Here is a 26,781-nt window from a genome sequence, read left to right on the forward strand (position 1 = left end):
TAGGGGTTTTTATAGTTTGTTTTGTGAATGAGATATACACATTTCATATTCCCATTAGCAACAGTTTTAAAATCAGTACTCTGTGCTGTCACAAGATGCCAGTGTAGTTAAAAAAACCAAAAATCCACAAAAATTAACACATCCATGTCAAAACAGTGCCATAGTGTAACTGACTGCATCTCCAGCAAATGGCACAGGGTATTAAAGTTAGTTACACAATTATAGCCATTTTAAAGCTCCCACTTCTCTTCTCATAGAAACTGCTTTGTTTTGTTTTATTTTACAAGGGCTGCCTGCTGACACTTGTGTGTTTATGCTAAGGATATTACAATTAAAGAATAAGCCAAAGTTACACACAGTCACAGTACTTACACATTTCGATCAGTGGTACTTAAAAAATATAATATGGGTTCTAATCAGTGTTTAGTTATAGGCTCTGCCACAGATGGGCCCCTCAGTGCAAGGTGAACTGCGAGGTGGAATTTCTGTGCATAGGACAGGATATTGAATTTTTAGCACATCTGTACTGGTCCCGTAATTTTTCACACCGTGAATTTTTCACACTCTTCGTCACTCTCACTAGTCTGTGTAACAGCTACAGGTTGCGGCCCCACGGAAAGTCCAAACAGGAGTAACCTCTCTGTACTTAACCACTAATTACTGCCTCCTTAATTTAACATAACAAAGCAGCTCAAGAAAAGAGTGTTTACCTAATTAAGTATTAGCTAGTGATTTGCTGCTTCCCCTCTAACAGACAGCAAAACACCACTTCAGGAAAACCAATGTATCCCTGCTTTTAGTGGATGGCATCTCTAGACCAACAATCAGCTCTGATGAGCCAAGATTGCCTTGTATAACACAGAAGAGTCAGACACAGATACAGAACCATGCTAATGCCTCCTTTTAATATTTACTTTGAGACATTTTCTTAGGATTTAAAACACCATTTCTTGACAGCTTAGACTGATCCAAGCTGTAGGACACTCGAGCCCATCCCCAGAACATGCAGCTTGGAGCAGCAGTGCTTGTGCAGCCATGAGTTGTATCGTTTCGAGGATGTGATTGAGAGGAAAGCTGTCTCGACTCCCAAAAGTGATGCGTTTGCAGCCGAATCGGCTCCCTGGGCTGGCCCTCTGTGCTGTCTTTACCGAGGAGGAAGGGAACAGATGGTGGTGACTCCGCACGAGGCAGTGCCGCAGCAGCTGCCGTCACACATGCTCTCATCTGCGGGAAGTGTGAGGACTCGAGGCACTGTGTCCTCGTAGCCTCGTTAAAGCGTGCAGATCAGATTTACCTCGCACTAACCCTCCCGCACACAGGCATGCTCTCATTCCCATCGGATCGAGATTAAATCTGGATCTCCCGCTCCCCACAAAAGTGCCTCTCTGTAAGCAGATCTGAACACCAGGGAAAGCTGTACTGCCTGGGCACAGACCTCGCTGCAATCACTCGGGTTATAAACATAAAAACCCCTGCCAAAATGAAACAAGCAGGTTAAGACTTAAATTGTGTCTCTCTTACAATGTCGAGGCTGTGATTATCTTATTTCCAAACATATCTCCAATTCCAAATTTTATAAGTAAGCACAGTTTATGTCCAGGCTCTCACGCTCCTCTCCACAATCCAATAACTGTTTGAAAGTGAAGACAAATGTCCTTTAAGCTGTCAGTTTATAAGTGATCACAAAGCAATCTTTGGACAACTACCATAATAGCCCTGCCAAGAGAAAATTCTTGAAGCATCAAAGATGTCATTAACTAGGCTGGATGTTCTTTGTGCGACAGCCAAAGGTTACTAGAACTCTATATTTATATCCTCAGCAATTTCATCTGACAGCCTGTTGCCCAGGCAGGGAGCTGATGTTGGTCTTTCCCTACAGAGCTTCACGATCTCGTGTCTTTGATTTTATTATCATTCCAGTCTGTATGACAGTAAAGATATATTTGTTCCTGGAATACTGATTTCCAGAAAACGTCTGAATATCGTTTTTATTTCTGAGTGGAAAGATTGCTTTGCCCCTGGCAACTGGCCGCTGCCAGCTTTGATGGGGCTCAATTTTCATTTAAAACAGATGGCTATTTTAATACCTAGGGTTTATAGCTCTAGGTTAAATTTTGCAAAACAACCTAATCAGTGTGCTTCTTCATCCTCTAAATAAAACACTTTTAAACACAGCCCTTAAATTTGGTTTTGATGTAGCTGCCTGGGCTACACTGTGAAAACCACTAGATGGCACTGAATGAAGGTCTTTTAAAAATTGATTCGCGTGAGAAAATTGTATTTTAAATATTTAAGTATTCACAGGCAGAGTACTAATTGCAGACTTCATTAATGCAAACTAATTCCGTGTTTTGAAGCCAAGCCTCATCCCGCTGTCCCAACGTACCAACCCTTTCCAAGGGGAGCACAACAGCCATGGCTGGACAGCCCTTAGCCAAGGGAGGAGCAAGAAACAGTGTGATTTCTTGACATTTCGCATGCCATTTTTGTTTCATTTATCTTTTTGGTTTTGCCTTTGTCTCTAGCAGGACACGAGGACCTGTCACTGCCAGACGATGGCCAGCACCACTGACAGAAGCAGCTTCACTGACCAGCGTTGCCCAGGGCACAATGGCGAATGGCATCGCAGCAGGAAGTACTTTTATTCGTGTCCCAAACTTTTATTTATCACGTAAGCAAAGCTGCAGCAGCGCCCACGCAAAGCCCATCAAGGCACAGCTTCTCGCCCACAGCTGTCTGGCGCATGAGAGGCAGCCGCCCTCACGCCGAAGCCCCGCCTGTGGTGAAACAGCGCTGCAGCCGGAGGCAAAGAGAAAAGAGAAAGGGAAGAAGGCGACGCGGGAGTCTCACCACCCCCAGCCACCCTCGCCCTCAGGGCCCGTCACGGCCGCGCTCAGGGCCCGCCCACAGGCGGGAAAACACACCCCGCCCCCTGCGCGCGCCCGCCCCTGGGCAGGCTCCACCCCCGCTTCTCATTGGCTCCGCTGTTCCCCGCGTGACCCGACAGCGCGCCGTTCATTGGCTGCGGCGCGGGGAAGGAGGCGGGGCGGGTGAAACCACCCCGGTGGTGGCGGCGGGCGGGGCAGGGGCGTTTCCGGTGCTGTGCGCGCGGCGGGGCCCGGCACGGTCGCGGCGGCCGCGTGAGGCGGGTGGGGGGTCCGCGCGCGCTCCCGCCGCTCCCGCGCGCTCCCGCCGCCCAGAGGGGCGGGGCCGGCGGGCGCGCGCCTCAGGCCGCGGAACGAACGCGGGTTGTCCAGGCCCGGCGCGGGTTGTCCAGGCCCGGCGCGGGTTGTCCAGGCCCGGCGCGGGTTGCTCAGGCCCGGCGCGGGTTGTCCAGGCCCGGCGCAGTTGCCCGAGGCCCGGCGCGGGTGGCCCAGGCCTGGCGCGGGTGCCGAGTCCCGCCGAACGGGGCAGGATGAGCGGCGAGGACGGGAACGAGGAGTTCTACCGGCAGCTGCAGCTGCAGCAGCAGTACGAGGCCGAGCCCGGCGAGGGCGAGGGCGAATCCGACCCCTTCACGTACGTGGACCCGGCGGACGGGGCCGCCTACGAGTGGGACCGGGAGAAGAAGGCCTGGTTCCCCAAGGTGGGTGCGGGGGTCCCCGGAAGGGTGAGGAGGAGGAGCAGTCGGGGCTGGGTCCCCTCGGCACGGAGGTGTCCGCGTTCTGCCCCATCGGTGTCTGCTGAGGGTTCGGTGGCACCGAAACCCCCCTTTTTACAGGCAGAACCGTCTCCGCCTGTGACCGGCTGCGATTTTGCTGCGAAGAGCTGTGTCTCAGCTTCTCGCCTTGGCTGAGGATCTGCGGAGTTGCTCGAGCCTGGCATGAAGTCACAGTTATATTTGTAGGTCTTGGTCCGTGCTGCCTTTAGATCTCTTTGTCATAGTAGCTGTGGTGATCTTTTTGTGGGCAGTGAAGTGTCTGTTAAGATGTCTAGATGAAAATATATCCTTTCTAGATGAAAGTATATCCCTTTTTCATTATTACCTGAAAATAGTGCCTTGTACAGGTGCGATCTTCCATATCCTTCAGTCACAGAAGTGCACTTGAAAATTAAGTGTAGTTGTCTTACTTAGTGGCATTCCACAGCATGGAAACACGTCACAGTTTTTCATCTTGGTTATTTTTTTATTAAATATTTTCAGGATAAAAAATGATTTTGCTATAACACTGTGTTTCTTCAAAGGGAGAAGGGACATAGGTTTAATTAGTTGAGCAAATCTGCTGATCTGCAAGTGAAATAGTGGTTTCGTTACCATATAACAATGAGGGCAATTAATTTAGTATTAAGACATTTTATGGGGTCTGCTTGATAGATGTAATGTGCCAGTTCTAGTCTGTGACTGTGAGTTCATTGCAATTCAGAGAATCTGAGTGAGAATGAAGCCTGTAGTGCCAAGTTTGAATGTGTGTAAACCTAGGAAGGTGTCTGCAGCAGATGGCTTATGGAGGGGTAAAAGCATTGAGAAATCCAGACTCACAAAGTGGAACACTGAGTACCCCTGGCTCCCTGTGGAGTGCTATATCCAGTAAGCACAGTAACTTGTAAAAAGGTTCTTCTTTTTTTTACCTATTTCTTCCCCTCTTTCTCAACTATTTTTTTAAATTTTCTCCTCTCAGTATCATTTGACTTTCCCAAGTGCCTTTCTTATCTCTTCTGTCTTGGAGAGGAGATAACATTAAGGGTTGGACAGGTTAAATAAGAGCAGCGAAGTTCACTAGTAAATATGATGTGTAGGAGAAGTTGGTGACCTACCAGTGACCCATAGAGCTTCACAAAGATTCTTTGCTGAGCTAGACACCAGTGTCTCAGGTTACTTCTTCTGCCTGATGATTATTCAAAAGAATGTTTTATCAAAATAAATTGGAGAGACCACCGGAGTCAGAAGTTGGAATACTTTCTCCATGAGCAGTAATAAAATTCTTAATCTCTGTTTCTTGACAAAAGATGAAAATATGACTGGTCTAACCATCATCTACAGACTGGGACTGCACTGCTGCTCTGCTTTGGGAGTAGTGGCTGCTGAGCTTCCACTAAAGCATATTTCAAAGCCGTGCAAAAAGTGAATGATATTAACTGTCAACATTACCCAGAAAAGCTTGGAGACAGTCAAATATTTAATAGAAGCAATTGTAACCTCGTTTATTATTTAATTGCTTTTCTTTCAGTGGTACTGTATTGATGAATACCAAGTTCTATAGTCCTTCATGGACATATCACAAAATAGCACGAGGAATTCATCTGCTGCCTCCATAACTTGCTATGAAAATACAGATGTTGGCTGTCATCTGCAGGCACAGGGTATCTGTTCTTCATTTGGTTAATCTATTCCTTTCCATTTCAGTGGGACCAGCAGTTAATTACATGCTCACATGTCCTGTAGTATTGTATTTCTTTTCCTATAAGCTTGATCACCCCAACTGTATAATTGTGAGGGTGTGCAGATAGAACTGATCTCTCTGTGATGTTTTCCACCAGAACTGGATTGAAGCCCCAAGTAACAAATTCTGTGAATTGGTGTTTGTCATGCAGGCACAGTATAACATAGTTTCCAATAAAAGTCTTTATATTTGTATAAATTCCTTTGTGCTTGCAAAAAACACATTTTAAAATGAGGTAGTTATAGTGGTTATATGGTAGGATGACATTATGCAAAAAACATCTTTGTTATTGACTGGTAAAATTTGATAGTCCATGGTAGGTAATTTGCTAAGAATAAATTGAGCTTTACACAAGAACACAGTTCCCCCTGAAGCTGAAAAATAATCCTGCTGCAGGAAGGTGGTTGTTGCAGGTTTAATCACTAATTTATCAGTAAGTTCTCTGATGAAAATTAATAATCCTGTTTACCAGAAAGTACAAAAGCTTCTTAATTCTCCGGATCTCATCAACTGTGACACTGAGGATTGCTAAGGTTGCTTGTGTCAAATATGATGAACCTGGTTAGAGCACAGTGTCTTCTTCACTAAACGTGGTTGTACTTTTTCTTTCTGTTGACATGACATTGTGTTGGGTCGTGTCTGTAAGAGCAGCCACTTACATTCCTTATCGAGGTGTGTTGCAAGTCTTGTTTAGCCTGGGAGCTATTTTGTGCTAAACTTTAAAGTTATATGGGGCTCCATGGCATCTTGCATTATTCCTGACAAGCCTGTTACTGTCAGTTCTGCATTTTTGATTTGTTATAATAGAAGTCTAGAGTTGAAACGTGAAGCTTTGAACCACTAGAAGATGGGAGATTGCATTATCATCATTGACACAGTACTTTAATGACATCAAGTTTTGTTCCCTATTGAATACAGATGGACCAAGTGCAGCACAAGTCAGAGATAAAATTTTCAGAGGTTAAGGCTCAGCTTTGGGAATAAATCCTTTCAGAGTGTGTAACTTCAGAAAATCCTTCCTAATGCAGGGATGTTGGCAAAAGCAGCTCTGATACATATCTTTGCATGGGATTGCTAGTGGCTAGTATTAAAATTGGTACTGGGTGTAATTTGTAGGGATTTTTTTATTTTGACCTCTAAAACATAGGCAATAGCCAATCTTAAATTTTATCCAAGTATAGTCTCTCTCTAGAAAAGAAGAAGCTAATTATCTATTAGTAGGATATGAAGTAAAGCATGTGGCCTTAGAAACAGTGTGTTAAGATACATCTCTGCCTAAGTGCAGTATTTACTGTCTGTCAACACAAATATATGTCCTCCCTGGAAATGATTCCATGAAAAGGCAGATGCCTGCAAATGTCAGTCGTTCATCATCTGTGGATAAGTTGTTGACTTACTGTCAGTGTCACTTTATCTCTTAACTATGGCCGGGAGCATTTGGTTTCTGTCCTTCAGGCAGGTCCAATTTAAGTGGAAAGCAGAAAGCTTGGTTTGAAAAAAGTCAGAACTTGTGAAATGTTTGTGTAAAAACTTCATGTGCTGTATAGAATTAGTGTGTTTGTCCAGTTGAGGTAATGCCTGAACTTGTTATGCATATGGCTTTGCAAAGATGATTTAAAACCAGTTTTAAAATACCAGACTGGAAAATGACCATCACCTAACTAACATGAAAACACAAACCTGAATTTGTAGTTCTTTGAAATGTTTGATTGATTTTCCTAATTTCTTTTCAGATAACAGAAGATTTCCTGGCAACCTATCATGCCAACTATGGCTTCCACGCAGATGAGACAGACACTTCATCTGCCTCTGGCACAGCCACTGAAAGTAAGCAGCCAGTAAGTTCTAAGACAGCAGAAACACAACCATCAGCAAATGAGAAAGGACCAAAACAAACAGATCCAAAACAAAAATCAGAAAAAAGGAAGCTGGAGCCAGGTAAGTGACAAAGTATTTCCCTATGTTTAGCTGTGACATGTGTACTAACGAGTGAAAACTGGCAATTGTTCAGTGTTGTCTGGTACAGCAAAGATATGGGTTGTGCTGAAAATTTCCAGGTAGTTCTAAATTGTATGGTGCTTCATAGATATCCTCCTAAGTCTGTATGCAAGGTGGAAAAAAGCAAATTAAGGCATGTTCAGAGCTGCCCCTTGAGCAAGCAAAAATTGTTAGAAATCTGATAGAATATAAACATTACTATATGCTGCCATGTTTAATGTATTACCATAACTGAATTAAAACTCTTGTGTTTAGGGTGGTTTCATGTTGAAGAAGACAGAAACACAAATGTTTATGTGACGGGTAAGTGTTTATTTATCTACTTGGAGCTAAAGATGGTAAAAGAGACTCGTAAATGTCTTTAATATTCTCTAGTCAATCTGCCACTTGCAAGCTGCTTAATGTTATGTTTCTGACTGCATAATGTCTTGGTGACCTTTAAATTGCAGATGTGGGAGAGTAGTCAAAGGGACATGCTCTGTGCTTTTGTCTGCTAAATGTGATATTCTGTGAGCTGTGTCAGCCAAGTCACTAATTTGTTTGGGTTTTTTTAAGCAAAACAATTTCTGCAGGCTCTTAGGGGATAGAATAATGACAAGTTTATAACCAGATAGTGCATCAGCTATAAACATCACTTAACCTTTAATTTTTATTTTATTTAATAAATGCATAATTAAATTACTAGGTAAGAAAGAGGAAACAGTGAAAGAAAAAAAGACTGAGAATAGAATGAGGAAATAATGGGGAAGCTTAAATGAAATTATCTGTGCCCCTATTATGGTGTTTCTCGACCTGTTTTGGATTGTGGGGAGCTACCCTTAGATGCATATACAAAAGTACATTTAGTGGCTCTGAGCAGTCACAGAAATGCACATACTTGAATTCTCAAAAATCTTCATCCAGATCAAACTAGCATGGAACATCCACATAATTTTCTTATCCATTTTGGGTTTTTTTCTTGTCCTTAATTCAAAGTTCTGACCTTATAAAGTCTATACCTTTTCAGTTGCTCTTTTTGTCGAATTTGTAGGTGGAGAAAATAGTTGTCAGTTTATAGGTTGGGTTTTTTTTTTTTGTCCATAGACCATACTCAAGCCTTCTGTTTGAATTTATTTTGCAGGTTTACCTCCAGACATTACAAAAGATGAATTCGTACAAGTCATGTCAAAATGCGGTATCATTATGCGAGATCCTCAGACAGAAGAACACAAAATCAAACTGTACAAAGATAAGGAAGGAAATCTTAAAGGAGACGGCCTCTGTTGCTATCTGAAGGTCAGTGGTGCACTGAAATGAAGTTTTCCTTCCCACTGAAAGTACTTGTGGCCACTGTTTCAGAATCATATTCAGAAGACTGTTGAAGCATCTGAAGTGTAGCTTGAAATTTAGGTCTCTCTTTTAAAGGTTTACTCTAGAAATGCCCACTTGAGCATCTCTTATCCAACCCCACCCTCTACCTGAAAGTGGCCATAATAGCTGCTGAACATGTCTCCCTACATGTTCCTCTCTTGGGTGACAGTGATTATGGGGTGAAATGGGGGACTATTTACCTTTTACTTTGAAAATATGCTACTGTGTAACTGAGGATACTGTACACCAAGGACTGTAGTCCTGTATATACACTTTTAGTTGAGAACTGGCTGATTTCAGAACTCTGTTACGTTCTTTATTAAGCCATAAAAGTTTAGGCTGCAGTACTGTTTCCTTCATGTGTTTCACTTGTGAATCATTTGGAAGGTTGGTGCTTCCAAGTGCAACCTGCTTTAATTCTGCAAGAAAAGCACCAGGCAGTGCTAAATCCAATGTCCTGTAGTCTGTGCTGTTTTTGTAATTGGAGTAGTTAGGGCTGTTCAGTGCACAAATATAAAAACAGGCTCCATTCCAAAGGACTTTCAAGAAAATATTAAAAATTACATGAGAGTCTCAACATCTGCTGTTCATGGAAAAGCGATACAAGCTTTATAGGAAATTAGTCCCCTGAAGTCTTTTTATTCTTTAAGTTCATCAGCTTGCCTGATGGTTGCAGTTTAGTTTCTGTGACATATTTGAATGGACTGTGTGCAGTTGCTTTTGGGAGCATTAATCAGTTATAACAGGAGTGCAGAAATACTGGGTTTTGATCAAGAAAGCATTGCCAGCTGCGTGTCAGGAGACTGGGAAGAGAAGTGACCTTTTCAGTGACAGGGACCCGATGCTTTGCACAATATACTTAACACCACGTTATTGGGATCATTTGACTGTGCTCTGTGCTTTAAAACTTGTGCTGTGTTTTATTTTCAAATAGAGAGAATCAGTTCAACTTGCATTGAGGCTTCTGGATGAGGCAGAAATCCGAGGCTATAAATTGCATGTGGAAGTTGCAAAGTTCCAACTGAAGGGGGAGTATGATGCAAGCAAAAAGAAGAAGAAATGTAAAGACTACAAGAAGAAGCTGTCTCAACAGCAGAAGTTTGTATTTTTTATTTCAGTAGAATATTGCTTGAATTTTAAGTGCTATTAGTAAAGTGCTGCTTTCAAATGCAGTGCTAAGCTATGCAAAAGTTAAAGTCTTATCTGACAGTGAAATACCTTAACTAATGCACATTTAAAGGGGAGGTACTCCTAAATTAAATGTTAATATAATGAGCTTCTTTGTGACTTAAACGTTGAAATAATACATAGGGAGCCATGGTCCTTTCAGGTGTAGAAGAAAATATTACAATTCTGGGGAGATAAGACACTTCTTCTGAGTGTGTGAGTGTGCAAGATATCCTGTCATGATATTTGGGCTTGCTGTTATAAGGTCATAACACTGACTGCCCACATGTATTTTGTACCATAATGCAATAGTTAAAAAAGGGCAAAAGATGCTTGGATGCTGCCATAGGAGAAAGTACTAAAATATCTCTGTAGATTCCCCCAGAAATCTGTCTCTGGTATAAAATATACTGATTTTTTTAATTGTACCTTGATTCATTGCTTTTGTCGCTTAAAAACTGTTTTTCTGCCTTTTGGAACCAAGAAGATGCAGATTAAAGAAGAAAGAAGTTTGAACTTTTGATATTTTATTGAAAGCAACATTCCACTGAACATTGTAAATAGTAATGCAGAAGTGTTTTGCCATAGTTAAAGGGAGCAAAGGCTACTTGATATCTTATCTATTGAAAACAGAAGTAGCTTGAAATGTGTCTGCCCCAAGGATGCATTGGCAATTCTTGTTGTAAGAAGTCTCCCATGTGGAGATGATGAATGAAAATAATGAAACTGCATTTGACAGCAATTTGTGTGAATAAAATGACTGTGTTCCTTTTGAATTGAAGAGCATAATTTACTGGTAAAACTACTCTCATTGGGAATCCATGTTTTCTTTAGCTAAAGTAGGAGATATAAGAAGGAATTTAAGATTTTCCCCCGATATATGATTTTGAGATTTAAAAGTGTGAGTGAGTATATGGGGTTTTTTTGTAATAGGATATGAAGTAGGCATTTCTATGAGAAGTAACATCTGCTGTGAGAAGGCAAAGTCTTAGAACAGGTGCCCTGAGTTACATGACTAGTTTGTGGCACTGTGGAACAAAACACATCTTACAGCAATGCCTGTGTAGGAGTCAAAGTCTTCTTGCATGTTTGTTTAAATAAAAGCAGTTAAGTTTTACTAAAGGGAATAGTGGATCTCCTTTTTTACAAAATAAGTTAGGAAAAAATGGCAAAATATCAGCATTTTAATTGTACTTGGCAGCACCTGATTCCTGTATCTGAGCTGAATCTAAGAAGGAATTAAAACTTCAAAATTATTTTCTTTGGGTTTAAAAAAATGCTTTGATTTTTACAATAATTTATATTCCTTCTTTGAGCTTTAAAGTACCTTAAAAGACCAGTTGCTTTGTAGAAGTGGTAAACCTGGGTAATTATTGTATGTTTTAGACGAATAACTTAACGCTTTGTGTCAAAAATACGTGTTGATGTATTGCAAAAAATGCCAAATTAATAATTTTTTTTCAACAAATACTTGTAGAAACTGAAGAGAGCCGCAACAATATCTTCTTACTGTTGCTTCATTTCATTAGACAGCTGGATTGGAGGCCGGAGAAGAAAGATGGTGCAACTCGAATGCGACATGAACGCATCGTTATTATCAGGAATATGTTTCACCCAAAGGACTTTGAGGTAGGAAAATGCAGTTTGCTGCTGTAGGTTGGGCTGTTAACAGTTAACATTGTCTGAAGTTTCTGCCATACAAATTTTAGCAAATGAGAACCAGATTTGGGCAGGGCATTCTCCTGTACCAGACATCTGCTTGAAATTCATTCAGCTCTCTGAAAAGCAAGAAAAAGATGTTGGTAAGAATGTATTTTTCAAATCAGCCTTTTTCACTGTCTGTATCCTGACAATATTCCTTTTTGGGATGGAAAGAGGAGTAAACAACAGTAACTGTTAAGATGGAGAAACCAGCACAAAATAGCTTTGTTAATAAGTAGCATTTATAAAATTCAAATAAGAGCTGTCTGCCAACCCCCTTAGGTGGCTTTGAAAATGCAACATAGCAGCACTTACTTTATGACTCTGATGGGTTGGCACATGGCTTCCATTAGTGACTGAGCAAAAATAAAGCTGAGAGAAGTGAGTGCTTGTGTTTAATTAAAGCTGTGTGACTGCTTTGCAGGAGGATCCCTTAGTGCTAAATGAGATCAGAGAAGATCTGCGGACAGAGTGTGAAAAGTTTGGACAAGTAAAGAAGGTTCTCATATTTGATGTAGGTATTTTTACATGCTGTGTTGGCAGAACTGATGTAATGTGCAAAGCTGCAAAACGTTTAGGCTGCTTTAAATATGAGTGGAGTGTTTATTTGGTTTTGTATGTTTATTTCATGGAAACTTGACTTTTAGTATTTTAAAACTGCTTTGAAACTTAATGTCTAAGCACCCATCAACTTCAGCCTAAGTGAAGGCAAACTAACTCTTTTGAAGAACTTGAATACAAGTCACAAGTTTGAAAGTGTATAAATACATTTAATTGTATCTAAGCTAGCTGAAACATTTCCTGTTTCCTGTGTTCAAAAACTGTGTTCTGTATGCCAGTAGAACAAAATATGTAAACTTGGAAACTGATATTTTCAAACAGGACTATGTATTATCAGAATGGAGCCATAATCTGATTTTGTAGCACAATCTAAAAGATACTGGAATAAGTACACTGGTTAGAATATTAAATGAAAGGTGTCTCTCCTTACAGCGACACCCTGATGGCGTGGCTTCTGTGTCATTTAAAGAGGCCACAGAAGCTGATCTGTGCAAGCTCACTCTAAATGGAAGGTGGTTTGGTGGCCGTCAGCTCAGTGCTGAAACGTGGGATGGTGTAACAGATTATCAGGTAACCTTTCCTGGTCCTATTTCATCAAATATTTCTTCCAAACCATAAATCTGTTTTAACTCGAGAAGTGTTTGGCATCCCCATCCCCTTCCCCTGCCCACCCCTGCACTATCCTGCTTCTCCTCAAAAACTGCTAGAATGTCCCCCAAAAAATCATTCTGAATTATTCAACTTAGCAAAAAATTAAAGGACCTGTCTTGTGTGTTGGAGATGTCAGTTTGGAGCATTATCCACTGCATGTACAGATTGTTAGTTCACAGTCGGCAGGGCCTTCTGAACTCTTGAGATATTTCTGTAAGATAAGTGTTTGTATAATTCTATCTGTGTAAATACTCATTTAGACAAGGATGACTTCGAAATTATGTGTATTAACATCTCTTTTTAATAGGTGGAGGAGACTGCAAGAGAAAGGGAAGAAAGGCTGAAGGTGTGGGAGACATTTTTAGGGGATCCTGATGCAAAGGAGCAGCAAACTACATCTGGTTCGGATTCCGCATCAAGTAGCGTTAAAGCGCCTGAAGGCAAACAACCTCCAGGAGTTAATGACACACCTAAGGAGGGTGCAAATGATGAAGCTCCTAAGAGGGAGAATAATGGTGAGGGCATTAATGAAGATGGAGCTCCATCCACAGACAGCAGCCTTGCAGGCAGTGATGGTGAAGCTGATACATAGCACCTTTAATGCTTTACGAAAGCATGATTTTTAGGGTGATGTTTGAGTTGATCCCTTTCTTCAGGGTGACTGCAGACAATATTCATATGAATATAGGCATATTAGAATGTCATCAACTGTGTGCTTTGAAGTTTTCATTAAAAGCAGTATTTAATGAGGTTCTAAAAGTTTGTATTAATTGGCTGTTCAGGTAAAGTAACTCAAGTTGCCAAGAATGCAGTAAAACTCATCAGGCTTCTTTTGTTCTCACTATGCTTGTCAATGTTCCATCATGTGAGTGTGAAATACATTCTAACCCTTAAGTTTATGTAACTGTATGTAACTTAAGTAATGCAAAGCTATTACAAGATTTGTGGATTTTACTGTTAATTTTCCTGTACCCCTTGGAACTCAGTATTTCATCCTTAAAAATGATTTGTGTCCTGAGTACTTTGGTTCATTTTATGGAACAGATGCTGTGATACATATGGGGTGAATGCATAGGATGTGTTGCTATTCATTAGGTAGCAAATGATACGAGTAATACCAAGTCACAAACTTAAAAGAAGTGGAAAACAGACAGCATTGCCATAGCCACCCTCAGGCAAACCGAGTGAAGACAGATTATTAAATCACAGCATTCAGTAAATTACTTTTTCCTTCCCCTATTTAGATCTTTTGTTGATGTTAGATAGAGGCTGGAATTATGTCAAGGAGACTAGAAATGCATGAGCACACACATTCTAGGACATAATGAAATAGATAGATCTTAAACTCTCATGGTCTGTATGCAGTAGGTATCAAAATAGGCTTTCGATTTTTGTGGTGGCTTTATTAATTTTTGCTTTTATATTAGAGGTTTTTGTTCCACTTTGTTAGCATGATGAGTGTAAGTTCTCAACATTTTAGTTTAGCCCTGCATGCTCTTTAGAGTGGGGAGGATCTTCCATATTTCATAAGATTTAAAGGCTTTTGGCAGCTCAAACTACAGTTTGTTGTGCAGAAGTTAGAAAACTTGAAAACATGCTTTCAAATAATGCTCTTAAAAAGCAAATGCTAGCCCTCTTAGAAATATTTCCAAAAGCAAGGATTTAGAAGACATTCTAACTTCAGGTATCTTAATACATGGCAGGCTATCAAAAATAACTGAGAGAGCTGTTTTGGGCATAGTCATTCTTAATTTAGAATCCTGTTATTTTGATAAGTAAGGGTAGAAAAATATGGATTTAGGCACTAAATAATTAAAATACTGGTGCTAAATTCATAGCACGTTGTTCATGTGGGTGGTAACCAGTACACATTTGTAAGGAGGATCTGCTGAATTGTTTTAATTCATATTGGATTGCAAGAAACTATAGATGCTAATTCCTGTATTTCCATCATGAGGTATTTGGAATACTCTGAAAATTTGTGCTCTGAGATTACCATATATATTTTTTCAAGAAGTCTATATGGTTCTCTTATTTTGTTGGGTTTTTTTTTAATATATAATCAGTATGTGTGGGTAGCTATGCCAACCAGGGCATCTAAGTTAACACCTGCCACTGTGGTTATAAGTTACATCTTTTTGTGACAAAAAATACCTGATCTTACAACAGAGATTATATTTGAATTCAGAGGTTAAAAGTCAGGGGCTCATTATAAGCTGGCATGACAAATTTCCTTTTTTGAGTTGCATTATAAGGAAGAGCTGTAGCTCTTGCCAGCTACAAAAGTCCGTTTGCTCCTATTTCCAAGTGTGAATTGTACGTTTCAGCAAAGCAGGTCTTTGAAGAATTCAGGGGATCTGAAACACTGCCTGCTTAGTAGCTGCACGTGGTGGCATGTTCTGATACATCTCTGGGTTGTGTCGGTTCTGCCTTAGTTATTTTTGTTGGTAATAAGCACCACAGACCTTTGAGAGCTGGGAGCGTTTGCGTATGAGGAGTGGGATTTAATGTGGTGGGTATTGCTTTCAGTGCTCCTTTTTTTCCTTCCAGCTTCTAGACTCCAGGCTTTAGATCAATTACTCTTGTGTTTTGTTTGCTTCATTTTTTTTAAAGGAGCCCCAGTCATGTAACACTACACAGTTAAATCACCTGTTTTACAGTGGAATTGCAACTGATGTAGGGAAACTTGTGGACAAATGTATAAAACTTGTACAGTTCTATGAAGCCTTATTATGGTATCAGATATGAAAAATAAGGTTAGTGTAGTGTATTATTTGAGAAATAAAGAATCATTTTATGTGCAGTGACCTTCCTCTCTCCGATTGATGTACACATTTGACTGGCTTGCTGCAGAAGTGCAGTTGATGTCAGTCCTTTCACCTTTCTCTCTAGACCTCACACCGAAATAGAGCACCAAGAAAGACTGAGACCAAATGCTTTACTGGCTTTCCTATTAAATAGGGTTCTTAAGGAAATAAAAGCTGTTTTTTCATGCAAATACGTTGTTCTGAAGTGCGGCATTACACTCAAACTGGTATTTTCCTTTTGTCTACCTCTGTTTTCCCCAGTAAAATGTAAAAATATATTTTTATAAACTAGTCATTGAGTTATTGCATTTAGTAGTCCAAGGAGAGGTTAATGCAGCTGTAACTTTCTTTTCAGCAGATTTTCATTCAGACTGAATTCTTTTGACATTTTCCTTTTTTGAAATGATGCAAATTTTTATAAATTAATCTGAACAGAAATAAAAAAATCACAAAAGTTAAAATTACTATTTTGAAGTATGACTGTGACAATCTTGTTGTATAGAGCAGTAATGTTTAATACCAAATTTTAACAAATCTGAAGCTGAACAAGGTGAGTTGCTTTTTAAACTTACATATTTTTCTGACTGAGCAGCATCATACATAAGTTGGTAAGAAGTTAAAACCCCCATGGAATTTTCAATGTATTTGTTCTTTAATTAAAAGTGCTGTTTAATTACTTGCTCACTAGAAGTGATGACAAAATCAAACTTTTTGTTCGATTTCTAATATATTGTAAGCTTTTGGTGAGAGGTTCATTGTAAGAGAATCTGTCTCCTTCCCTCTGAATATGATGAAAACAATAACCAGCAGGAACCTGAAACAATTTGTGGATAATCCTTGTTGCTCAGTTTTGAACTGGAGAAATACTTGTTTCTATTAGTTCACACAGTGTAACAAAATGGATGTGAAGCCACTTAAACACAACAGCAGGGACAGAGTATTAACTGATCCTTCAGTATAATTCAGCAATAATTGCTTTTTTAACCATACCATCCAAAATCATTTCTTAGCTTCAAGATACATTGGTAGTTTGCTTTACAGTCAGCTGCTCTTTAGTGCTTTGCTGGCAAGGAAGTTTTATGGGGTTACAGGTATTTGCCAGAGATGACGTGGCTTGAGGAGCAAGGCCAAGGTAGACACCTGGAAACAAAAAGCCCCAAAAGAAAAGGGTTTCTTGAAGGCTTTCTCTTTTTCTCGCAGGTTCTGGAATGTTCATATACAGCTGTAAAGAGAGAATTAGTTTCATTTTGCATCAAAATGTTTATCTGTTTCTCCTGCTTTTTTTTTTAATTACTTTTTTTAATTGAATTTCAGTCCCTCGTACAGCTTACATTTTGTATAAGGATTGCAATTCACTTAAAATCATTAGTATGTTAAATGCAGTGCATTTTAGCTAAATGTCCTAGACATTATTCAGTTAAGGTTAACCTATTTACAGTTACAAATAATTCACTTAATTCACTTAACTCGAAGGTATTGGATGCTTCATAGAAACCCAAACTTGCCTTTAAATTTTCCAGTAAAATCGATATTCGTACCCTGAATTCTTGAACCTAAACAAAACAAATTGGAGAAAAAAAATTAAAAATACTTACCTATAGATGTTAATTGGATTTTAAGTTCTCATTTCTGAATTTGAGGAAACATACTGCAGTATGGGAAATGAATTCTGTGAGTTGTGTACTTGTGTTGATTTGACTTGTGTGTATTTTAGTGCTTATTATACACAGCTTGAAGTCTTACTGTCAGGATACTCTGGAAGTTCTGTAAAATATTTATAGAATTATGAAATCTTTTGCAGCAAATTGGTTTTTTGCTCATTCTGTAATAAGAAAGTATATTGTTAGATTAAACTTTTCAGTAAGTTGACTTGGAATTTTTTCTGACTGGTGATTTTTCTTTCGATAAATTGACCATTTTCATTTATCCTTTAGAAAACCAACATTTAAAAGCAATGTTAATTGAATAATATCTAGACTTGTGACAGCATCTGAGAATCCCTTGGTTTGTCTTCAATTTGTTTCTTAAAGGGGTTGTGTTTTATACTACCTTTTTAATAAACAAACTGGTGAACAGAACAAGTCTTTGCTGATTCGTTCTGAGATAATGTATTTGTCTTTTTTCCCCTCGGTAGAAGATACAGTAGCCTTTGGTGCACAGGGATTTTTATAAAATAAATGTGTTAACAAGCCAGAGCTTTCCAGCTGGATCCAGTAGACGTGTTGCTGGAACTGTAAGTGGGATATGGTATCTGTTCCCCATTTGTGGGTTTTGTCTTCTTCCTGGCTTGGTGTGTTAATGGACCTGCACAGATATAAAGGAAGTAGAAGGGATGATTGCAGACAGCATAGTTATAAATGAGATTGTGGGGTTTTTATTTGTTAAAGACAAGTAGAATTTCAATTTTGATTCTCAAAAATAAAGATTTTTTTTTTTTCAATTTTGTTTTCTTCAAAGCTTTGACACTACGCTTAAAAAGCACTGGAAATCAGTTGCTCCATTCCTGTACTGAAGAACAGGGATTATAATCCCATTTTACCCAGTAGATCCTTGTAGGAGCTTTAAACTGATTCCATTTTAACAACCAGCCAAGTGCTTTAACTGCCAACCTGAGAGGGAATTTTTGAATGAGATCTTGAAAAGCTTTAGCAGAAGAAATCTCTGCTGTATGAGCTAGTTTAGAAAAGGGGATCAAAGAAGGAGTGATGGAGATGTTGAGGGCTCTTGCCCTGCTGATGGACTGGAATCCAGTGTGTCTCACAATGAAAATGTGTTTATGCAAAGAGTGTGTCAATAAAAGACTAAGCACCATCACGGGAATCTCAGCCTGGTAGTTAAGTTGGTCTGGGAGATGGCAGAGGGCGGATTCATATGTATTTAGGCAGAGGGAATTGAATTGTGCTCTCCTGCTTTCTGGATGAGTAAACAAACTCCTAAACTGCTCTATAAAACATACAATGTCACCAGTTTGGTGACTCTAGTTCCCAAGGTGTTTTTTCCAGCTGAGACTGGCAAGTTTGACCCTGTTTCAGCATTTCTGGAATGACTGCAATTGGGTAATTTTGGTAAACTTTCTATTAAAAAACCTCCAAACTCTTATTTCCTGCTATAGCCCTTGAAGAACAAGAATATTTTTATTTTCTGAAGCTTTCTGCAGTCATTTAAACAGATCCAGTGAAGAAGAGAGAGAAAAACAGTTATCAAGTTTTTCTGGATTGGAGGCAGGTCCTCCTTTCCTTCTTGTAGATGTTGCCCACATAATACTGAATATGTCCTAGCCTGGCATAGGAAAAACCTTTATCATCCTGGCTAAGTTTGGCTGTCTGCCATAACTTCATCATCCTACTCTAAACTCTTCCAAAGTCCACAGTCCTCTTTATTGTGTACACATTGTCATTAAAAAGAAAAAAAAAAAAAAAGAAAACAAACCAACAAACCCAAACCTACTTACAATCCTATTTTCCTCATTCCTGAAACCTCCTAACCTGGTTGACTTGTTGGAGTGCATTTCATGCATTCTTAGCAGATAGGCTGAAGGAAACGCCTTGTTCACGCGCAGCTGGAGGCTAAAAAGTGTGTGAGGAGTTCATGAACGTGGCTTGTCTCCTGCTGCAGTTGCTGCAGAGCACACAGAGCCTGCCGGGCCCCGGGAAGGATCCCAAACCTGCTGGACACACCATGACCATCCCGCACCCGAAACATCTCCCTGGTGTGACACCGCTCCTGACAGTGAGTTAAGGTAGGAGAACTCAGGGATAATTCCAACCCACGTTCACTGACTTTCTCAAATGTTCCCTTATTTGTTCCCTTATCTCTGGATGAAAGAGAATGCCTGCTTGTTAACTTGTTGCTTAATACTTGGGAAGTGGAAATTTTTTTAATTTGTTTTTAAAACTGGTTTGAGCTACCTGAAAGCAAGAACAGAGAGAGTTCCCTGTCTGATGCTCCAGTGATGGGCAATCAGTACTGTGAGCAAGGGTAGGAATGTGAGAGACGTTGTAAAGTATTGTCACTTGTGATGAGCCATCAACAACCATTTCTCTAAAGCCTGTGTTGAGGACACCTCCTTGTCCACCTTAAGGACAAGTAACTTGGACAATTGCTTGCACTATTCTGCCGTAATTAATCCATTCTGAGATCAGTGTGAGGTGAGCTGAGTCTGCTTCATCCTGAGCTCCACTTCTACTCCACTTTGACAACAGTTTGTGGCAGACACAGGTTGGAAGGATTTCTGCCTTCTTTTGAAGACTTCCTGCTGGAAGATGGAAGAATAGGAAGTTCAGGTAATGAAGACAGCGCCACAAATTTAGATCCTGCCTCCTGGGACATTAGATTCTTCATGTGCATATGATCACTGAGGGACTGAGATGTAACCTAGGTTATATCCAGCCTTCCTATGGCTATTTGTTGGAAAGAACAAGAGGTTTTCAAAGGAAATGATAAAACAAAAAAGAGAAAGGTGACCTTTCTTCTTTAAAATATATTATTTTCGCACAAGCTGCTGCACAGCAATAAACAGTGCTAAAGGAGCTCAGAATTAATGTCAAGAGCCAGTTAATGCATGTTAATGAAAGTGGTACAAAGACTGAATGTCTTGCACTGAGTGAGGAACAGGAAAAGTGAACCTCTGGGCCAGAGCTAATGCTCTCTAAATTGTATGTTGATGTGTAGTGTTGGAGCAGTGTAGGAAGAGCTGGTTTGCTGCTTGCTGTTGGGATGGCCTGATGTCCTTTCTCAGGCCATGTGATCACTGATGTCTTCGCCAAGCTTTTGCTGCTTTGGTTGGAATTTTCAATGGCAAGTGCTGGCCTCCAGCTGAGCAATCAGAAGGTTCCTTCACCTAAACAGTGGGTTGCTTTCTAAAACAAGATTGGGAAAAAAATAGTGCCTCTTCCTGTGCCTTGAAGGTCTTCCAGTTGTTTGGCTGCGTTGTGCTAGTTCCTGCTCCCCTCACGGGCCTTGGGAAGGTGCCTGTAAATTAGGAAGAAGTTTTTTTGGTGTAAGTTTTCCATGTCTGGGAAAGTTGGGTCAGTTTTAAAATTGTGAAAGATTATCTTCTGAATCAGATGACTGTTAAAGTATGCCCTTGCATTTCCTGGCTGGTGACCAACCTGAACGTGTCCTGTTCCCATCCCTGTGTTTAGGTGGATGTGAGGCCGGAGCTGGGGCAAAGCAATAGAAATCCCAAGATAAGGACTGAGGAACTCAGGAGTTTGAACACGAGTTGGCATTGATGGCAGGGGATTAGGGCTGGCTGAGCAAGGGACTGTGAAGCAGGGAGAACTGAACAGAGCACAAGGGAGAGGGAGATGGAGGTAACAAGCAAAACTAGACGTAGAAGCAAGTGATAAACATGGACAAGAAGTTTGTAGTTGAAGGATTAAAATGGTGATAGATTGTGGTTTGATAACCTTAATCCTCATATTTCTTGATGCCTGTATACTTGGTTTTGCAGCCTGAACAGTATTTTCATGTGTAAGAAATTCTGAGAAACCATCTGAAGGCAGCATGCACAGGCTCTTCAGGGTGTTCTTTGAGACACAGATGAGTGCAATGTTTATTGGGAAGCTTCTGGGGATTGGGGGGTTTATGACTAGGAAAGAAATCAGATAAATGCTAGGAATAGGTTAAGCAATGCTGCATATTGCAGGGTTAGCTGGATGGAAATATAAATCAAATGATTCATTAGGTTTTGCATGGTACAACTGGCTATTGGCCAAAGGTTTGCCTGGTCTCTGAAAAATAACAGGCTTCTTTTTGCTACCAAGGTAAATTGATTATGCTATGCAGTGTCATGAGCTGACAATGAGTCTGGAAAATTGAATAGAAGCAGCAGGCACTTCTCACTGCATTTGTAGCCTGAGCGTTGCTAAATATGATTCTGATTAAGGCGGGACGTGTGAGCCGTGGTTGGGGAACTTGTTCCCCTGCGGCCAGAAACTGCACAAATGCATGAAAATGATGCTTCTCCAGGGCAAGCAGTGACATTCCTTGTCCTACTCTTACCATATCTGGCAGCAGATATTTTTTAAGGAGAACAAAAAGGACTCTTATAGTCTTCTGATGACTTCCTGCAAACTATTTTAGTGTAGTTCCTGCCTTAAATCTGTAACTTTGGGTTGGCCCACAGTGTGTGTTTCAGCAGTCTTGCTACCAAAGTTTTAACCAACTGGCAGACCCATCATATTCTGAGGTAAATTGTTTCAAACAAAAAAGATTATTTGTTTGGCTTTGGGTTTGTTTTTTTTTTACTTGAATTTGTCATGATTTGAATTTCTAATAATTTAATCTGAGTGTCTTTTTCTAACAGGTGAAGCAACGAATTACTCTCAGAAGTCTTTTTGTTGTGGAGGTCTGTGCTGACAGTGATCAAGGTACTTCAAACTTTACCTTATCTAAAATTATTATTTTCAGCTCTAATTAGTGGTGGAGTTTTGGTTTTTTTTGTTCTTCTTGTTTTGGTTTGGTTTGGGTTTTTTTCACTGTGTCAGTATGTTTTTGAACCATACAAAAACCAGAAATGGACGAAGCATTTTGATATGTTCACTCTGAACTTCATTCAGTGACAGTGCCACCTCTGAATTACTTTTTAAGTGCTTCAGTTATTCCAGCACTGCTCTATCCTGAGGGCACATTTGCACAGCAGTAGGTCCTAAGGCCAAGGGTCACGGTGAGAAATGACAGCTGGTAGATAGATGTGCCCATTTTGCCCAAGTATTCCATGTTAAAAGTAAATAATAAGGAAATCAGTAAAGCAAAGTGCATGGAAAAAGCAGAAACCCAGATAGAGAATCTAATCCTACTAGCACAGTTCTTCTGGCCCTACCATTTTCAGGAGGAAGATGGGCTCACCACTGACTGGCCACTTTAAGCTGAATATTATCGCTTTGACCTGTCTGGGTTTGTTTGGTTTGGTTTTTGGTTTTTGTTTTGTTTTGGTTTTGCTTTTTTTTTCAGGAGCGATTGGTTTGTAAAAATGGAAGAAACAAGGAAGCTCTCTCCAAAGCCATGTAAAAGCAAAGAAGCTGTGAAAACAGAGTGGGGATCTCAGAGTGTTGTGTTTACCTATTTCCAAGGGGATATTAACAGCGTAGTAGATGAACATTTTTCCAGAGCTCTCAGCAATGCCAAGAACCCACAAGACCTGAGCACAAAGCACAAGGGTGACAATGTTGTCCTGAAGAATGGTGAGCCACTTTCCATGGTGTTGGATGGGGGTGACTTTCTTTCACTAAGGAATTTAAGATCTGGTGAGCTTAAATTTGGAACTGTGTGCAAATAGAAAGAATGAAAATCATACTTGTAAAGTCCTGGATTATGTAACAGGGACCTCCTGGGTAAATCCCTGTGCTTGCTGAGGTGATTCCCAAATTCTCCATAGGCCTGTTGGCAGGACTAGGTCATCATTTTCCAGCCAAGTGTGGCCATCACTGTCAGATGCATTAAATGCATTATGACTTAAGTTGTTGTCTTTGCAAAAATGTATTTGTTTAAGCATACAGTTGTTAAAAAACCTGCCTATGCCAGTGATCTGTAAGAAAACACACGTAATACTTATTTGGAAGTATTGGTGGTGGTGGTTTAGTCTGCTTTTAATATTAATTTAGGGTTGTTTTTTAAGATAAGCAACACTAAAGTGAATATATCTTTCCGTAAAAATGAATATGCAATCTGGTGGCCTTCCCTTAGAAGTCCATTGGAATTTGCCTTAGGAAAAAGTAAGAATTGATGAGACTTCAGATGCTTTCTCTCTCTTTTTAAGCAGACAGCATGTCTCCCCATCAGTGGAATTTCTCATCACATTGCTACAAACCGTATCCGTCATCTTCCGCCACGAGCATGTCAAATTCCGGCCTGAATTTTTCTGCTGCCGGTCTGGGAGGCCAATACCAGCCACCGGCTCTGCGCAGTCACCCAACTCAACCCGCAGATCTGTGGCCCTTCCCTTCCATTGGGTCTCCCGGTGTCACCAATTCCATGTATCATCCTGCCCTGCCCAACCTGCACGTGGTGGATGAACCCATCTCTGACAGGAAATACGGTTCTCTCCTTGGCCTCCTGCAACAGGAAAGGTGCCTGACATCCATGCAAGAATGCACCGTGAAGCAACACTCGAGTTCTGCTTGTGTGACTGGACCTGCTAGGTTACAAAATATGAGTCAAAGTTCAGCTCCTGGGGGAGGTAAGAAAATACTTACTATCACTTTATTCTTTGATGGCATCTTATGTAAAGAGTCAAAATAATACAGTCTGTTCCTAAGCTTCTCAAATTTCAATAGGTAACCATGATGTGAGCTGTGGTACTCAGGATTGATTAGCTGCATAGTATGGTTTAATCAAACAATGTGCATTGCCTACTCACACAGTATTTTACCTTCTGGCTTACATTGGGGAGATATTTTAAGTGAATATAAACGTTATTCACAGTGCTATCAGGATCTCTGCCCCATAGGTAGCAGGTATGATGGGTAACAAATGCTCCCTTACTGGGACCTGAAAGGGGTGGTCAGGAAAGATCCCTGGACAGCCTCACTGTGCAGGGTGGTAATGATGTTCTGAATACAAGATGGGAAGCTGCAGCCCTTACCAGCATGGTCGGGGGTTTTCTGCCTCCCAGTCTCTGTCTGTAGCTGGAATGACGAGGGTACAGGGGCTGGAGGGCCAGCCTTGCCTTGTCTCCTGGCTAACTGCTGCCTGCCATGAAGCACTGCTGCCCTGCCTGTCAGAGGCTGTGTTTGCTCCCTGCAGATATCCCAGAGCTAATGCAATTCCCACAGAAGTGATGATTGCTGGTTATTTATTATCAACAACTAGTAGGAATACCAATCCTAGGTACCACCAGCACACAGCAGAAAGATGGTGGATGACTGAAATCCATTTCCCAGGAGCTTAGGTCCCCCCAGCAGCTAGATCTGCTGGATAAAATTGCTCCCTTGTGAGTAATTTCTGCCTTTGAGAAGCTGTCTGGGATCAAGCTTCCTGGCTGGAGCCCTGGTGCCCTGTGCCTGCGTTGCTGTTCCTGGGCGTTCCCCAGTCAGGCAGCTCAACACTGGCCTCCAAGAAAAAGGGTTGTGAAATTGTTTAGGGAGTCTGCTGGAAAAATACAGCATGTCCTACTTGGTGCTTCTAGATAAAAAGGACCAGGCATGTGAAGGAGCAATCCTGAGGCTTAGGTTTTGAAAAATAACCAGCTGTGAAATACCTACTGGTTACCCAGTTTCGAAACTGCACCAGCAGTAATTTGGCAGAATGTGAGCTAAAGACTGCCTGCAGGTACAAACAGGAGTTTATCCACAGTTTCTCTTTTGAGGATACACCAAAGCTGTGTTGTTATGAGGACCCCAGCTGTAGGTGTTTTGTTAACTCATTCCTGCTCCAATGTCTGATGCCTGTCTATGTCTGTGCATGGAAAAAGGAGAGTGCTCTGTCTTCAGCTGGAATGCAAACTTTCTACTCATGGTACATAGATTGAGCTGAGGCTTTATGTATGTGTTGCACAGGTACTCATTCTAGTCTTTTTGCCTAATAAATGACAGTCTAATTACTTTAAAGACATTGCCTGTACTTCTAGGATTTAATTTAAGAACAAGGTTAGGGTGCCCTCTTCCCCCAAGGGGGCAATGTGAGCCTATCAAGGCTTGGAAACCTCAAGAAATGACTCCTCCAGAAAAGAAGATGTTTCATGAAAGTAGTCTTGGGGTCAAAACAGGGAAGCACTGTTAACAGAAGTGGACATTTTTCCCCAAAATTTCAAAAAGAAAATGAGTGGGGAAAAACTGAAAAGGAAATTAAACAGCTCAGTATCCCCCAGCCATGGTCTTTTCTTTTGGGATGTTTACAGGGCCTTTCTGAATATTCAGGGAGCCTCTTAACACCACATGTGTAACACCACACATGTACTTATCAAACAAGAAGGATTGATAAGAAATGGCTGGTCCACGTTCACAGGGAGTCTTTGGCAAATCCCTCAGATGTGTGCATTTAGTCTGGCTGTGGCAGTCCCTGTTTCCTGCCTCTATCTGTTAAATATACTTCTTGTGCTGTGTCATGTTTCAGAACAGCTGATATTTATATTTATGGAAGTGTATGTTGCTGCGCCAGACAGCACAGAGCTCCCCAGCACCTGTGCTATAGGCTGGGCTGCAAAAGCACAAGGTTTCTTTAGGAATTACTGTCTACTTTTAGCTCTGTGTTGAATCTCTGCTCATCCCTGGTATTTTTTATGATTTTTTTTTTTTAAGAGAGGAAAGGAAGCTCTTACCAAGACTCAGAAAATCCCAGCGTAAGCCATGCCACTGCAGGTGAGTAATGAAAGCAGCAGGTTTGGAACAAATCAGTGCTCACCTATGAAGGACATTCTTAAATATTCTGCTTATACATGCAGAATTAAAGCTGTTTCCTTGTTTGCTTCCAGGCTGTATTTCAAAAGCTTGTTTTTCCCCAGATAGACACATCACCTCCCATATCTACATTAACAAAGAAGAAGAAAATATTACGTTATATTAAAATGAGATACATGATTTTTTAACCCCATGTACTTTACTTTTTATATCATCAGGCTACCACTTCGTGATGCCTGTTTTTCACTGGTTGTCCAAATTTCAGATCCTAGAAAGATAGACTACCTCTTGATTTGTACCTGAAGCACCTGGCTTCAGGCTGAGGTCCCTGTTGGACCCATGTGCTGGCACTGCTGCAGTTTGCACCAACAAACCCACCACACTGCTAGGAGAGTTGGGCTAAGAAATTACTCCCAAAGCCTTCAAGCTTCCATATTTTTATTAGTCTCTTGAGACTGGGTCATACCCTGGTGTTGGTTCCTTGATGTGCAATGTTTTGGGGATACTTAGGATGGGTCATTCTGGTTATTCTAGTAAGGGCTCTTTTGCTCCAGACCCAAGGGTGCAATTTTGTTTGCACAATGCCTTAGGAGATTGCATGGAATGTGCTGTTTGACTCTACTGATGCTGCTGTGTCTTTCAGGTATTCAGATTCATGACAGAAGACAAGACTTGTACTTTTAGCAAATGGATGTTTCTACTTTATTCTGAAAGAGAAAGTTCTTTCTGTGAACTTTTATTATTTGCAACTGTGAATCAAGAAGAAATGAATTGCAGCTATCCTGTGCTTTTTCTCTCAGCTGGAAGAATACATGTACTATTTAC

General features: G+C 40.6%; 2 protein-coding genes across 2 annotated transcripts; both read left to right on the forward strand.

The window, feature by feature from the left end:
• The first annotated feature begins 3,144 nt into the window (after window positions 1-3,144).
• Window positions 3,145-17,694, forward strand: HTATSF1 (HIV-1 Tat specific factor 1). Its single transcript, XM_027722539.2, has 9 exons — window positions 3,145-3,586; window positions 7,115-7,319; window positions 7,635-7,682; window positions 8,500-8,654; window positions 9,664-9,827; window positions 11,426-11,525; window positions 12,022-12,111; window positions 12,591-12,728; window positions 13,117-17,694. The coding sequence occupies exons 1-9, from the start codon at window positions 3,416-3,418 to the stop codon at window positions 13,399-13,401; spliced, it is 1,356 nt and encodes a 451-aa protein (XP_027578340.1). The 5' UTR covers window positions 3,145-3,415; the 3' UTR covers window positions 13,402-17,694.
• Window positions 17,695-22,592: 4,898 nt separating this feature from the next.
• Window positions 22,593-26,646, forward strand: VGLL1 (vestigial like family member 1). The gene is made up of 4 exons (XM_039386815.1): window positions 22,593-22,803; window positions 23,382-23,798; window positions 25,858-25,917; window positions 26,600-26,646. Exons 1-4 carry the CDS (start codon window positions 22,593-22,595, stop codon window positions 26,638-26,640), a joined length of 729 nt encoding a protein of 242 aa, XP_039242749.1. The 3' UTR covers window positions 26,641-26,646.
• The last annotated feature ends 135 nt before the right edge of the window (window positions 26,647-26,781 follow it).

This window comes from Pipra filicauda, unplaced genomic scaffold, assembly GCF_003945595.2.
Source record: "Pipra filicauda isolate LSUMZ 115617 unplaced genomic scaffold, ASM394559v2 scaffold506_size402828_pilon, whole genome shotgun sequence".
Taxonomy (NCBI): domain Eukaryota; kingdom Metazoa; phylum Chordata; class Aves; order Passeriformes; family Pipridae; genus Pipra; species Pipra filicauda.